The sequence below is a fragment of the Hipposideros armiger genome, unplaced genomic scaffold (assembly GCF_001890085.2).
Source record: "Hipposideros armiger isolate ML-2016 unplaced genomic scaffold, ASM189008v1 scaffold_367, whole genome shotgun sequence".
Classification (NCBI taxonomy): Eukaryota; Metazoa; Chordata; class Mammalia; order Chiroptera; family Hipposideridae; genus Hipposideros; species Hipposideros armiger.
In genome coordinates this window covers 566,693-583,346 of record NW_017731717.1, presented here as the reverse complement: position 1 = coordinate 583,346, position 16,654 = coordinate 566,693, and the positions used below count along the sequence as shown (strand labels likewise).

Sequence of the window (16,654 nt, the reverse complement as noted above, 5' to 3'; positions counted from 1 at the left end):
AAGATTATACTGTCTCGTATTTGGGGTATTTAATGGATTACTCTAATTTCCCCACCAATATACAGAGAAACTTACATAGGAAAAAAAGTTTTTCTTTCTTGGTATTTTTCAGAATGGTAATGTGAGTAGAAAGAGTCCTGAATCGAGCCGGTTCTAAATCCCCATCCATAGTATAAGAACATGTTTCATCTGCATATAATGCTGTGCTTTCCTCACTTCCAACATGTATGGATTCCATTTTTAAATGCGTTTTTTATAGATCAGATTTTATGGCTCAATTCTCAGCATGTGCCATTTCAAGATCAGGCCTCACTAAAGTCTCATAATAATGACTGATTATTAGTTCTGGTCATTAACATTTAGTACTGTTTTAACTGCCTTACCACTAATAACAACTTAGATATTAATATTTTATTTCATATGTAAACTACCTGAAATTCCATGGTTTCAATGTAATTAAAAACATTTTTTCCCATAATTAAAACCTGATGTCATGCAGTAAAATGTAAAAATAAAATTGTAATTTGAATAAGTTGATGTTTTTGTACCTTCATGGAAAACAAAATAGGCAAACAACCCCAAAGCTACTCCTTTCTTCCATCTTGTCACTTCTTATTTGTTGCTTGACCCAGAGCCATCTGGGGTCCCCTTTCCCCATTCTGTTCACACAGGTCTCTCCTGAGACACAGATTCCCTCCTAGTCATCAGATTCATTTTGACTATTATTCCTGTTGGTCTTTCCGTATTCTCTAAGAAGTGTCTGTTGTTTACTAAGTGAACATTTGGTTTGGTTTTATGACCTCAGTAATATGATTTTTACACTGCTTGAAAAACAAGCATTGTGTAAATAAATAACGAAGTGCTGGTAACATTGTAAACACATTCCTTCCCGCTAACAAAAAGACAATAATGGAATACTATATTAATAAAGTGATTTCAGTCCCAAAGAAGACGTTTTAAAGCATTTCCTTAGAGTCTGGTACTACAGTTAGGGCTACATGACTTTGTGGGGTGGAGGAATAAGGAAAGTACCTATACAACTGATTTCACATGATATAAAGTCTTCTCAGAGGTACTATGTACACACAAGTGTTATAGGCTAAACAGGTAGTTTTGGGGGAACTTACCTAGGAGCAGCATATATTGGAAGAGGGCGGTACAGGCATTCTAAGAATTAGTTTATTTAAAAAAAAAATCCTTAAAAACATTTTTGTTTTGTTTTCAATTTTATTAAGATATAATTGACATACAGCACTGTATAAGTTTAAGGTGTACAGCATAATGACTTGACTTACACATATTGTGAAATGATGTCCCAAACTTTTTGTTGATTTCTTTTTATTCCCTCAGGTTATGTACCTTTTGTTTCCCACTTTATTAAACAGCTCTTAGAAAGTTCTCGGCCCTATGGATATACCAGTGTTCTTCCTGTCACTATGCTCAAAACCCCAAGCCAATCTTTTCATCTTTTTGTGTTTGTCACTTATGACCTCCTGTCAAGTCTGTTCATTCCATCTCTTTGATCCATCACACTCCTCTGTGTTCTTCCTGCTGTGACTCCCAGTTCAGAGCCACAGAGGAACATTCTCTTTGATCATCCATTCATTCGTCTGGTATTTCTCCTGTAGCCTCTACCACATACTGGGGACACAAAGATGAATGGATTCCTTGCCTCAAGGATTCAGTCTAGTGGGGACATAGGCTTATGAACAGATCATGGCAGTACTTTATTCCTAAAGCTATTTTGAAAAAAGTCACTGTATTATCTTAAGATTATGTGTTCTTCTTACTCCCAGCTGTGTTAGAAAAATAAGTTAAATAGTAGCTATGTTTTGCCTTCTTCTGGTTAATTTTATCCATGATAACAGTAAACACTTAAATTTCTCTTGGAAATATACATTTTCTAATCTCTGTGTTAACTTTGCTGGCTAGAGCTTTCATTGGCAAGTGTCTTTTCATTGAGTTAATACATTTCTTTAAGAATAACTCTCTACTCTCAGAGCTGTTCCACTGTTTGTGATTAAAGATCTGTACATTCATATCTGTACTTGTGTATGTATATCTTTCCTGAATTCAGGTTTAATGGTCTGACCATCCCTCTGATGAGTGGCAGCCAACCTATCATTCCCAAGCAATGAATAAATACAATTACTTCTGTGGGTCATTTTCTTCCTACATCTGTATAGGAAAGGGAATTTTCGAAGTAAGGAGAGAGAAGGATGAGGAATGTTTTATGGGCGATCATGACATATGAACTGTGCTACTATTGTTTTGTTTTACTTCTAGTTACAAGAAAACACATGAAACCCTGAGTCACGCAGGACAGAAGGCAACTGCTGCTTTCAGCAATGTTGGGACGGCCATCAGCAAGAAGTTTGGAGACATGAGGTAATGTGGGAAAGAATCGCGGGAATGCTGCTAACCCCGTGGCATTCCAAGATGGCGGGAACATTCATAATCTGTCGGCTGGAGTACCTAACATACTCGTTTTCTTCTTATTAGTATTGGTTTAAAATTTTATGTGGCTGATAGTGATTGATGACTGAGATAAATTTTTATATTGGGATGTTTTCTGCTTGAAGGTCAGCTTAGTGGGCCTGGGCCCAAGATGCCTTTTCCACTAGGACCCAACCTAGTAAAAATAGAAGATAGAGGGTGCCTTTCATCACTAGTGGTGAGGGGGGGATTTCAAAAGAATGCAGCACATACTGAATTTTAGGCATTGTACTTTAAACAATAAGTTAAAATATACATTCTGATGAACTATTCCAGTTACATTTTTGTATATGTCCATCTAGTAAATTTTGTCTATGCTAAATACATACATATTTATTATTTTATTCCACAAAGGTACCATATGGTATATATTTCAGGTAGTTTCCTTTCTTCACTTTAGCAATCTATTGTGAATATGTTAGTAAATGTTTATTATACCTTCATTTTTAATGGCCGTAGTATCTTTCAGTACATAGCTATAGCAAAACTACTAAACAAGTCCCCTTGCACATTTTGGTTATTTTCAGTATTTCACTGTTATATAAAATTAGGGTGAACATCAAGATTTTGAACTGAGAACCAAATGTCTTCACTATGGACACCAGAAAAACAATGTAGTATTGACTTTTTTATACATACAGAGGTGCCAAAAACATGTATACAAATTTTAAGAAAGGAAATAAACTGTATTAAAATGGTAATACTCAATACATACTGCTAACAAAAGATGAATACAAGTCACACTTGACTTCTGCAATTACAAGAGGTGCTCAAAGTGGTTACCATCAGTGTCCAGACACTTCTGATTATGGCGGACTACTGCTTGAACATAGATAGCATCTCTTAAAATGTGTGTACATTTTTTTGGCACCCCCGGTATATATTGTGTTCTAGTTATCTTATATAGAGTTATTACTTTCATAATATTTGCTTGTTTAAATACCTATAATAGTTTACTTTGAATTTAGCTGACATGCTTAGATTTTTTTCTTTGTAAAACAATTTCATCAATTTTCTCTCTAGAAATCAAATTCATCTTTTAAAAAACTTTTAAAGTACATTTTAAACTTCTTTTAAAAAGATCTGTGAGTATTAGTTCACTGGATTCTTAACTATTTATTTATTTTTATTATTACCTGTAGCTCTGATACAAGAGGTAAAAATTTGTACCTTGGTGTTTAAGTTATTTTAGGGCTTCAAAAATTGCTGGATTGTACCCAATATCATGCACATTTTAACTTGGCACTCAAGAGGCTAAAGTTAAGTAAGTACATGTGCATAAATCTGAACACATTGTTTTATCTTCATTTTCACTAATACTGCAGTAAGGAAAAACCATTAAAATTCTTCAGAGGCAGCATATGATGATGTGAAGAACAGGTAAACATTCTGGGTTATTAATTAACCTTAATTTTATTACAAATAAAATTTAATTCTAGCTACAAGAAGGCATGCAGGGCAGAAGGCAACTGCTGCTGTTTATTACAAGTAAAATTTGCAGTCATTTCGATGGCATTAAAACATTTATCTAAACTAATTAAATAAGTCCTTAAAAAAGAAAGGCCCTATTACCTGTTATAGCCAAGAAATATATTGTCATGTTTACAAAATTCGCTCTTCACATTACTTGGTTGAAACCTTTCACTTGAACACTGAGACTTCAGCATAATACTAGGATAGTGCTTCTCCATCTTTGGGGGACTTAGAAACAGTTCTGAAGCTTGTTTAAAATATGTATTTCTAGATTGCACCTCTCTGAGATTGTGCCTCAGTAGGTCCTGGGTGGAACCTGCGATTGTAACAAGCTCCCAGGTGATTTGACTTAAGGTGGTGAGGTAATGAGAAGGCCAGATGGAACCTAAGTTGCCTTCACCTGGATGATCTCAGTTATGAAATGGGGATAAGAGTAACAACATCATCGAATAGTTATAAGAGTAGCCAAAGAGAGCCTGTCATGTATTCAACACTCAATAAATGCTAATAGTTTTTATCTTGACTAAATGACCAGCTCAGTTACAAGGTGGCTCCATACGACAGAAATTAGGGAAAGTTCATTAACAGGAGTGTAGTGTGTTTCATAAAGGCTGTGCTCATTTTTCTAAGTAGTAAAGCATGAAGACTGCATTTCATATATGCAGTATCTTATATACTCATGTTCACACACTAGTTGGGTACAATATAAAGATTGTGTTGACTGTCTTTCCTCCTGTATCTGTGTGGCTTTGTTTTAGGGTAATATAGTAGATAATCCGTTTCCCAGGAGTTCCAAAGTTTTCATTAATTGTTCTATACAGGGGATACAACATTTTCATTGTGAACTGTGGCCGAACATATTGGGCAACGTAGCTTATATTACTGGAGACTCAGATATGATATGATATGGTCCTATGATATTTTGTAGACCTATATTTTCAGAGCTCTATTTTTGTCTACAGTAGCTAACATTTTATATAAATGAAGATAAGTCCCTGTGAAAGCAACAAGTTTTGCAAAGAATTTTCAGTTTTAAATTATGCTAGAATATATAAGTAATATTTGAGAATTGCTTAGGTTTACTCTAATAAAGATTCTTAAATGGGAAAAATAAAGTTTTCACTTTTTGTTCAAATTAATTTGCCAATTTATAAAATGATGGTGGGGATATTTGAAAATTTTATTGCAGACATTTTGCTTTGAATCCCTTTTTGCTTTAAGAGTATATTATTCTATATCTTTATTAATTACATGATAATATTCATTTGTGCGTTCTGAGAACAAATTTCTGAACTTGTTCATGAAGATTGCCACCAACATTCAGATACCTGGGAAGGACAACAGTACTTCTGGTTTTTCCTTAAAATAATTCCAAGTTTTAAGGGCTGGCCGAGTGGCTCAGTTGGTTAAGAGCTCGCTCAAGAGCACAAGCTCTGAGCAACAGGGTCACCGGTTCGATTCGTGGCCTGAGCTGAGCTGCTGCTGAGCTGCCAACAGGCAGGATGGCTCAGCTTAAAAAAAAAAAAAATCCAAGTTAATATGTACAGATTTTGAAAACTTAGAATTTGGGCCTTTTAAATAACTGAATGAAAATCCCTATGTTAGAAATTAATTTATATGTTTTGTAAAAATAGTAATTTCCCAAGGTAAGCTTCTCGTTTCTAATCTGATTTCCATTAAGTGTTAACCCAGTCATGTTAGCTCAGTTAGCTCGCTTTCCTTCTCCATCCATAAAACAACATGGTTAATAGCTACCTAACTAAAATGTTTCCTGTGAAATTAAAATGAGGTCACATTTATGGAAGTACTCTGAACAAAGGCAAGCCATTGGAATAATGTTTATAATGTTGGCATCTTCTTGGAACTTCTCAGTGAATTTGTTCAAACTGTGTGTGATGTAGTGGAGATGAAATCTTTGGAGGAGACATTATTTTATTAGCGAGTCTATCTATATATTCATGAGAATATTTAGAAACACAGCTTATAACAGGTTGGTAAAGTAATTGTTAAGACACATTAAAAAGTCAGAATACTCAAAAAGGGTAATGAATGGAGTTACCTAAGCTTTGCTTTGGGGACAGTGGCAGTGTGGTCATGTCTTTGCGTCCTGATATGCTAACCCTGCTCCCTCTTCTCTCCTGTGCTGCCCTGGCTGCAGGTCTCACTCCATCGGGTAAGCGTTGCCTGTGGGGCCCTGCCAGCTCCCTTGTCGTCCCTTTATTCCCAGAACCCCGCTGTTTCCTTCACCCTGGGGGTGTGCCTGAGCCAAAAACCTAGATCTCTTTTCCTGAAAGTATTCCTGACCACGGAGTCATAGAGTATAGGGTACCTAATGAATTTGAATTTATTTAAGCACTTATTTATCTCATTTCTGAATTATTTACATCAGTTTCACTTGCTGAGCAATCTCTTAGGAATCTTTTTCTGTGTCATTCCTTTCTGTATTGGCAGAGGTCCTTAGAACTGAAAAAAGACAAAAAGGAAAGCGGGTATTGAGAGCTGTGTGTTTTTTATAAAACTTATAGAAAGTAAAGGTTGAGAAACAGAAATGATTTTCTCTAGGTGGTTGTGTTTTTCTGAACTTCTTGTAATTGGTAACTGTTACTTATGTGTGTGGTTCACCTTCAACTTTCCGTATCTTCTCAAGTTGAAGAGTAAAAAAAATTACTGGAGAAGCACACGTGATTTTTTTTTTTTTTAACCTGGAATCTTATTATATACTTTGGGAGGAAGATTAGTTTTTCTAAGAAAACTGCCTACATTTAACGAAATTAATAGACTAATAATGCTGACAAATTTCTTTTAGTAATTGTTTTTTAATGTAACTTCTGAGGAAATATTTTGCCTATAGTTTCCAAATGGAGTGTCTAAGGTAGGACCACAAGTATCCCCTGAATTTCTTTGTCCTTTTCTGCCTGAGTTCTAGTAAATGCTGCCCATACTGTTGACCTCTGGATATTGTTGGGGAGGGTGGTGAGTTGGAGCCCTTACCATTTAGCTGCTTGAGAGGAGAGAAAGGAGGGATGGCGTTGGAAGGTGCGATGGGGGAGCACTCGCCCAGGAAAATGGAGCCTGTGTTGCCCTCTCCCTCCACCCAGTCTAATATTCGAGCGGAACTCACATTGAAATAACAGGCAATCGATCAGAGAGAAAATGAGTCAGCTACTCTTGGATTGATAGGGTGAGAAGGCTGAAGGTCTTAGAGTTCTCAGAAATGTTGGTATTTGTAACTGATGTTGTAGAATGGATGCAAAAGTGCCTGCTCTCATGTCAGACTCTGTGAATTGTGTTTGCGTAGCATGTTTTCTTCATTCGTCTTGTGTTAACTAAGTATATTCCTCTGGAGAGAGTTTCTCTACAATGGAACCATTAGCTTTTACGTGCTTGGTCTACTTCCCGGAGACTGCCCTTCCTGTCTCCCTGACCAGGAGCAGGGAGTGGAGAGGGAGCTGGACCTAGAGTGGATGCCCAGGGGCTGCTGGGCTGATCTGGGAGAAACCAGACACTCTCCTCAGATTTCCTGGCCTACAGGAAACCTACAGGAAGTAAAATAATATGCAGCTATGGACCACCTGCTCTTCCTTTCAACCCTTGGTAGGGACTGTAGCCCATGCTATGCAATGAAAACAAAGATCTTCTTGGTGGGATGGGCAGGAAATACTTCAGACAGTTGAAATTGCCATTTTAGAACTATGAATAGGGAGCGTCTCTTGTACTTAATATTGTGCTATCTCTTTTTTCTTTCTTTTTTTTCCCTTTAATCTGCTTTGCCCTGAAGCTACTCCATTCGCCATTCCATAAGTATGCCTGCTATGAGGTAATGTGTGTAAATTACTTTACATAAATAATAGTAATGTAGAATGTGGATGAAGTGTTACTTTATTGATATTTACTTTGTGGGTTTTTCTCCCCCTTTGAAAGGAAGTGCCTTGACCTACCTCATTCTCCTTTCTGACGGCCCTCAGGAGCAAGAGCTAACAATTCTGTGAAATGTTGTAGGCTTGACCGGACACACCAGCTTAAATCCAGCCTCTCCTGATTTGTGACCTGAGACAAGTTATTTAATCCACCTCTATCTTCATTCTTTTATCTGTATCCTGGGGGATAATAAGACCCTACCTCATATGTTATTGTGAGCTGTAAACAAACTGTGGAAAGCACTTAGTACAGGGCCTAGAACATTCTAAGCACACTTGTAAAGGTGGAAATGTTTATTTCCTCAGAATTAAATGCAAACCTGGAAGAAAGATTAATGAAAGGATAGGGGATTATGAGGGCTACAGTTCTAGAAAGGATATCATTAAGATTTTTTAAGGTATATATTAAGATGAGGTGTCTGTTGAGCAGTAAAAATGTCATTAAAATTTCTGTCGGGATGAAAACTGAGAAAGATGTTCTCTGCTTCCAGTTTGCTTAACTTTGCAATCCAGTCAAATAAAATCAAGCTAATAGTCATGGAGTACAGAGGTATGAATGTTAGATTGGGAATCAGAAGATGCAGGTTGTAGCCGAACTTTGCCAAGAATGAATTTTGCAGACTTGGAAAACTCACCTCAGTGATATCAGTTTCATCATGTTTACAGTACAAGGCTAGAACCAGGTTTACTGCTCTTCCCATGGTGACTTCGTCTGACACGGTGCTGGTGGTGGGAAGGGAGGGCGGAGTCAAGCCTCTGAGACCCTCCCCCACTTCAGTTAGAACTGTGCCTCTTCTACCTGCTTTATGTCCTGTACTGTGGTATGAATCCATTATAGAGGGGGTTCAGTTACTCTAAACAGTTTGAGAGCACTGAAGCCAAGGTCTTTCTGGGGTCATTTGCAGTGCTAAAACTTTGTAGTTGTATATGATATGATTAAATCTGAGTAAGCCATTTCTCTTTGTTCTCCAGCATGTATTCTGCTGTAATTTAATTTGAAGAATGACTATTTTATTATGTCTGATGTCTTTTCTACACTGGGGTTATTTGGTTATCTTGGAAATTTAACCACAGTATTTGATTTCCCTAATTTGGAGGTAAATAGGGAGCATAGAGTCAAGATTGCTTAGTTCATATTTGAATGACTTTCTCCCCCTAGCATAAGAATACCCAAATTGAGTAGTGCAACCTGAGGGTCTGAGCTCCTTTACTTGTCAAATTTTAATTCTGGGTGTTCAAAGAAGGCATGCAAAAAATTAACATGATTTTGTTCTGTGAATCAGGAATCCATCTAGTGGCTTAAGGGTCAAATGCAGTCCTCACGAGCTTGCCTGAAATAAACGTTTAGTATATGTACAGCCAAAGCGAGCACTGAAATGAACTTTTAAAAAAGTAATTTTACTCATCTAACATATACCCATGAACCATTAGGCTAAACTGTCTGCCTACTGAGATACTGCGTAACTGATATATGACAGCAGTCATGTAAGCAGACTTGGCTAAGTAGAACCTCGGTGGAAGTCATGTGCCAATCAGTGTATACTTCTGAGTTATTCAAGTGCAATTTCACTATTATTGCATCACGAAACAGAGGGATTATGGAGGCTTACTCATAAGAATTTGACTGACGTTTGAATCAAATACAAGATGTGAGGCCACGCTCAGGCTCTCTGATCTCTCACCATTGTTAGTTCATACAGCCTGAATGCAAGTGCATTTCTGACCATCTGGAGCATCAGGGTCTTGTGAGACAATCCTTAACAAAGCCAAATTCATATTCTCTATATTAGCTTCCTCTTGATAGTATTAGAGCCATGTCTTATCCCACACCATAAAATGAAGCCCGTATTTTATAGCCATTCTCCCTTATGAAGTTTCTCTAGGCCAGCGGTTCTCAACCTTCCTAATGCCGCGACCCCTTAATACAGTTCCTCATGTTGTGGTGACCCCCAACCATAAAATTATTTTCGTTGCTACTCTATAACTGTAATTTTGCTACTGTTATGAATTGTAATGTAAATACCTTTTTGTTTTCTGATGGTCTTAGGCGACCCCTGTGAAAGGGTCATTCGACCCCCAAAGGGGTCGCAACCCACAGGTTGAGAACCGTCTAGGCCATTCCTCTTATTTCTTCTGCACTCAAGAGAGAATAACAAGTGGCTTATCAAATATAATAACATTCAGTTAAATGATTTGATTGGAAAATGATGACAGTCATTGTTGGTGAGAGCTAACACGGATACAAGATTTAAGACACATTTTTAGTTCAGTTCTTGTTTCTTCAGTTGGACTTGGTGATATCATTTTTAATGATAATGTTGTCATTAAATCTTGTCATGTGGCCTAATCCAGAATAGGAAACCAAAAAGCACCAAATGAAGAAGTTAACCCTTATAATAACAAAATGGTATAGAGATCATTTAACATGATGATGAGTCACAAAGAAAATGCCAACAGATGGTGAAGGTTCTCTCTGGTAAGAGGACAAATAGGTATATCCTTTTCAGGAGGAAAACTACCACATGCTAATAACACCATTTGATTAAGCATGTGATACGTGTTATTGCAACTTATAATAATGAAAGCAATGACTTTCAGAAACGCCACTTTATGGAAGTTGACCAAGTGATTACTTTTGAAGGCATTGAAAAGATAAAACTTATAACCCTTCTTTACCTTGAGCAATTTCTGACTTGTCTCACATTCACTGAAATAAATAACTTGAACATTCCAAGTGGTTCAAGTCAAATGTGACATTCCTCATATAGACTTTCCATAATTACAAAAAAACTGAGTTTGGAAAAAGAGTGTTGTGATAGAAACAATTAGTAAATGAAAATTTAGCTATTACTCCTTTGATTCACTGAAAATGATTTCCGGTCCACCATGGAATTATTACAGTAGTGTCATTGTCAAATACTGTAGTATTTATTCTACAGTTGGGTATCTGACTCTTTTATTTAGGAAAGTCCATGTCAGGCTATGGTTTCTGGATCTAACAGAAGTGAAATAATATGTTAACACACGCTTGGTGTAGGTGGTAAACTAACAGCTGGCTGTGGTACGGAGGTGATGTTATCAAGAACAGAAACCAGGTAGCGTGCATGCTAAGACAGCTAGGTCATTAGAGCTGACCTCTCTTTTTTTTGTTATTTTAGGAATTCTCCTACTTTCAAATCATTTGAGGAGAGGGTTGAGACAACTGTCACAAGCCTTAAGGTACAGATGAAGTGATTTTTGTGTCATTGAGTCCATTGAATCAGGGCAGTGTAGACAATGCTGCAGTTAGTTACAAAGGCGGGGCCGCCAGGCTTTGGTGCCGCCAAGTAGGCAGTCTTGCACAGTCAGTCCTTTCCTTCACATATAACAATATAACTAAAACCAGTATGGAATGGTGTTACTGTATCCTTACAAAGTTGTTCATATAAACCATTCGGAATGAATTGTTCATTACAGTAAATTGGGGTTTGGTTCATCTCTTTGCTAGTTAGAGCTCTTACTGCTATTCCCCAAAAAGAGTAGATATGTGAGAGAGGATGTGTATCGGACAAGGATCTGTGAATTCTGAATTTAGGGTGTAAATGAAGGCTCAGTAACAGCTCAAGCTCCTTCGGTTTGGACATGGACTAGAAAAAACAAACTTGGCTCCAGGTGTTAAACTGCCATCCACTACCTGTCAACTACCTAGGCTTGTTTACTCTGTTCACACAGCATAGTTTTGTTATCATGCAGCAACAATAAAGCTGAGTCACAAAATGCATTATTTTTTAATAGTGCATTTGATCCCTGAGTATAAACTAAAAATAAGATTGTTGCATAGTAGGCACTAAAAAATTCATTGAATTTATTGTTTGCACATAGGTAAGTTAGTCTATGGAGGAAAAAAGAGCAAAACTAAAATCCATCTAGTCTTAAAATGGATAGAACTTTTAAACCAGGGACAATCATTGAAACTATTAAGATATTTTTTAAAAAAATACCACCTAAACAGTGACATCATTACATCTTGATAATCATTACCACTATTTTGAATACAATCCATTTCTCTATTACTGGGAAAATAAAGGATATGTATGACCTTTAATGAGATCCAAAAGCACATGCTGATTATCCAGTTGCTTCTCAGTGCTCTGTCACCACACTACTCACACGTGCTGCCTGAGAAGGGTTTGTGAGGGTGGAAGTTATTCCTTATGAGAGGTCTGAGATGCTCTGATTTTGAACTGATTTTGACCCGGAAGCTCTTTCCTCTTAGGGAAGGGTCTTTAAAATAATCTACTACTTTATGAGGCCCATGATAACGTGTTTAAGGCTCAAGAATGAAATTATTATTCAGCGTTTATCATACCTTCACTGGTTTCATTTACCAGCAATTTCTGGCCATGCAGTGTCACTAGTCTGCTTGTCAACATCATCACTTATTGAGTGACCAGTAGGAGCCATTAAATTGCCCCCATTTATAGGGAAAACATTGGCTAGGGAGGGACATGCAATATCTTAGACATTTCTCTTGCTAGAATATCTAGTTTCAAAACAAAAGGCTCAGGAAATATTCTAGGAGTCAATGTCTCCACATTTGGTTCTCAGCCCTAGACATTTCAAAGAGAATGGATTCTGTTGCTTGTTAGACGTCTAAGTTCTGACATAGGAAAAGTTGTACTTTTTAGGTTTTCTTTAGAAGAAGGAGCTATGAAGAAGCAAACGAAGAATAAAGAGCAACCTATTTTCATTTACTTTTAGGAAACTGGTAAGCTCACAGCTCACATATGATTTTATGATTTAAGTGTTTGACCCACGCTCTCAGCCTCTTCCTTTATTGCCCTATTGGGATGGAAGGTATAGAACCTGCCTCCTCCTTCAGACACACGCAAAACTAACTCAGCCGCTAACTGGATACTAGCCTGTGTCAAGACCTCCTGAAAGTGGATTCGTGTCTGCATGATTGTCCATGGGTTTAACAAGACTCACATGCCACCTATTTCCTGTGTCACGGTCAATGCCTAGTTCCTCATTTTCTGCCCACCCAGGCAGGCAATGGAGAATAGATAATAATCAGGTTTTGTGTAAAACTTCCCACTTCCTCAATAATTACAAATTTCTCATTCTTTTTTTTCTCCAGACTAAATAATGATGTTTAACCCTTCTCTATATAGCTTATTTGCTGCATAGTTTACTTCTGTGTCCTAAATCTTTTACAAAATTTCTGTGACTTTCTTCAGTTGTGAATCCTGAGGCTGTTTCTTGCTGAGGGAATGACTCATGATGAGTATGGATGAGTGAAATTCCTTGCAGGCCTATACGCTGCATCTTCATTCACACGTACTGCTTTAAGCTTAATTTTTAAACTACCCCTAAAAGGGAATTATGTTCATATTTGTGTTCTATTAGAAATAATCTTCTGCTGAGAACTGAGGATCATTCTTGCCATCTTTTTACAGTCTGTCACACACTGTGTGTCACTTATACCCAGTTGATTGCTCTTCCTTTGTACCCAATTCTGTAGACTGATTTTCCATGAAAAACTTCCCAGTTCATCATAATCATATAAAATTCAGTTCCTTCTGCCTACATCCTTGTAGTAAGTATATCAGTGTATTACTTGATTACATCTTAGCTGGTGTCAACTGTATACTCAGTGAGCACACTTTCTATTCCATCTAAAACAGACAGAGAGCAGACCCACAGTCAGTTCTTATGGAATCATATTTGGTATATTCTGCCATATTCCAGGGAAGGATGAGTAAGTAACTACATACCTTTCAACCATCCTGTATCCATGTCAAGCAGACCATATTTTTAGTGCACCTAGTTTATTATTATTATTGTTGTTGTTATTTCAGGTGTACAGAACAATGCAATAGTTATCCTTTTCACCTCTAACAAAGTGACAACCCCCCTCCCCCCATCTACTGCCCTCCCACCCCCGATATCTTACTTATCTATTACAATTCCATTGACTACATTCCCACACTCTACTCCACATCGCGCACCTATATGTATGTATAATTATAGTTAAATACAATATTATTCAACACCAGCCTCAGATATACAGTGCGGTGGTCAGGCATCTACACCGTCTATGAAGTGGTCTCCCTAACAAGACATAAGTCCATCTGGCCCCCTAAAAAATATTTACAACATTATTGATTATATTCCCCAGATTGTCTTTTCTATCCCTGAGGCCATATTGTATTTACCAATTTGTATTTTCTCGCCCCTCCCCCTTCTCCTTCATCCCCACCCACTCCCAACTAGCAACCCTGTTTTTCCTCTGTGTCTCTGAGACTATTTCTGTTTACATTTCTCATTTATTCAATTCTTTAGAGTTCACATATAAGTGAGATCACATGTATTTGTCTTTCTCTGACTGACTTATTTCACTTAGCATAATGTTCTCTAGGGCACCTACTTTTTGATGAATACATTGCATTTCACATGGCCTGAATTAAAAACTTGACTTAAAAAGGCAAAATATATTCTACTTGTTTCTTTGTGTCTTTTCAACCAGTTATTAAATGAGAGATTAGGAAGCCCAATTCAGTAATTCAAATACACTTTTTTGTGAAGAACAATTTTAATATTGAGGAGAAAGTGACAAATTCTTGGATGAATATCCCATTATTCAGGGAAGGGTCCGGGAGAGGTTTTAGCAGGTCCTTGTCTAAGGTATTGCAGTGTGAAGTCACTAAGCCCACATGGTTAGGAAACCCCTTATTCCATTTCCCTTTTGCCCAATTGCTGTATTTCAAAGCAGTTCCCTCCTTTATTTTTCTATTTTGATGTGAGAAAAATCAAGAACTAGAAGAATGAAACAAAGCCCAGAAGGAAACATGGGTAATTGGTATTCATCTGATTCAATACTGTGTGTGACTTCTGCAAAACAGAATACGAATAAAATAAAGAGGAGAATGGGAACTATTAATAGGGTACCTTACATTGGATTAATCTCATTTCTCTCAGGAAAGAAATGAGCATACTGAAAAATCACATAGTTGAAAGCAACCTCACTTCTTCCAAAGCTAAGATAATACTGATTGGGAGAGAAATCAATGCTCTGAGCCAGAGGTCTGTAAACCAAGGCTTATGGGCCAAATCTAGATGGTCACCGATTTTGAATGGGCTGTAAGCAAAGAATGGTTTTTGCATTTTCTTAATGGTTGAAAAAAATCAAAGGAAGAATATTAGTGTGTGATGTGTGAAAATTAAATTACATGAAATTCTAATTTGTGTTTCCATCGTCTTTTTTGAAACACAGCCAAACTCATTTATTAATGCATTGTTTTTGGCTGCTTTCTACCATGGTTGATTTGAGTATTTTTGACAGAGACTATGTGATTCCCAAGCCTAAAATATGTATTATCTGTCACTTTCCAGAACAAATTTCCCAACCTCCAGCAGATGGAAAAAAAATCAACTTATTGAATTTAAAAGGCAGAGAGGGATTTTAGTGACCATTGGAGAAAAGTGTATGCTTGTTTTGCAATGATTGGACTTCTTTTAAACCCTGGTTAAGGTTTTAAAAGGGTAGGCCAGGCTGTAGGTGGATACATTCATTCCCCTGTGTGGTTTATGTTCTTGTGATCGATCACTTTGGTGACAGTGAGGTGTAGACAGCATTTTGGGAATAGCAACATCCTCTAGTCTTTCTTTACCTCAAAGTGTTTTTCCATATTATAAATGCTTAAATGAAGGCCAATGTGACCATTAATGAGACTTGTATAAGCATTTTGGAGCATTAAATATTCTTTTGAAGGAGGAATCTTTCAAAATACTTTAGCATATTTCTTAATTATAAATTGATTTCCTGAGTCTATTCTTATTAGCCAATAACAAGTACACAAAAAGGGAGCCTCGTAAAGCATCATAACTTTGCACTTTAAGGGATATTCCTCCTATAAAGGCAATATCCTAAGAAGTTGTAAAGTGACCAGTGCTCAAGACTTCATTCATCTCCATCTCTCAAAGCAGAGACCAGAAATCAGGTTCAGTTGAGCCACTGCTTTTTCAAGAGACATTTGTCACAAATCCAGTTTGCCTGGCTAAATCTCAAGTAGAAAACCTAAGATGCAGTCACTTAAAGATACCCATACACTCGTAAAATTAGGGCAATAGATCTGAAATCCAGTTACGATTTGATTCAATTGGTTGTCTGGGTGAGTGAGTAGATGGTGCAAATCCACAGATCTGGTTATGCTCCTGAAGAAACTAAGAATCTTAAACATAGAAGAGAGTGTTGCTAAAATGAGTTTCAAATCCAGTCCCACAACCCAAGTATGAATGGCATCCTAGCTAGCACTCTGCTAAAGGAAACTAACTTCTCTACATACGTTTACATCCTGTCAAGAAAAAACGTATTTTTGAACTTGAATCAAGCTTATGAAAAAGTACAAAAATAATGAAGTGCATTTTTGCGTCTCTGCCGGTTTCAGACGAAAGTAGGCGGAACAAACCACAGCGGCGGAGGCAGCTTTGAAGAGGTGCTCAGCTCCACAGCCCACGCCAGCGCGCAGAGCTCGGCGGGCGCCCCCCGGCGAGCAGAGGAGGAGCTGCAGTGCTAGGGCCGCCAGCCCGCAGTCACCTCGAGGCCCACCGCCGCCCGCGTGCACAAGACATGAAGACCAAAACCCCACTGGGAAAACCAGACCTTGACCTTGTTCTTCAAATGGCCTCTCCACAGTTTAATAAAATGATTTCCATTTTTATTTGTGTTGGTAACGGACCAGTTGAGCGTCACACTTCAGTATTCATAGATTATCAGCTTTTAAAAT

General features: G+C 37.5%; 1 protein-coding gene across 8 annotated transcripts in view; it reads left to right on the top strand.

The window, feature by feature from the left end:
• Window positions 1-16,588, top strand: part of TPD52L1 (TPD52 like 1) — a 70,743-nt gene extending 54,155 nt beyond the window's left edge. For 2 of the 8 annotated variants that reach the window (XM_019662144.1, XM_019662142.1), the window contains 5 exons: window positions 2,287-2,388; window positions 6,128-6,142; window positions 7,748-7,786; window positions 11,045-11,105; window positions 16,316-16,588. In XM_019662144.1, the coding sequence (XP_019517689.1) occupies window positions 2,287-2,388; window positions 6,128-6,142; window positions 7,748-7,786; window positions 11,045-11,105; window positions 16,316-16,444 (346 nt within the window). In that variant the 3' untranslated portion in view covers window positions 16,445-16,588. Of the gene's footprint in view, window positions 1-2,286; window positions 2,389-6,127; window positions 6,143-7,747; window positions 7,787-7,890; window positions 9,776-11,044; window positions 11,106-12,553; window positions 12,634-16,315 lie in introns of those variants that run through there. The other 6 variants (XM_019662146.1, XM_019662143.1, XM_019662147.1 and 3 more) reach the window with 6 other exon arrangements.
• Window positions 16,589-16,654: the final 66 nt, after the last annotated feature.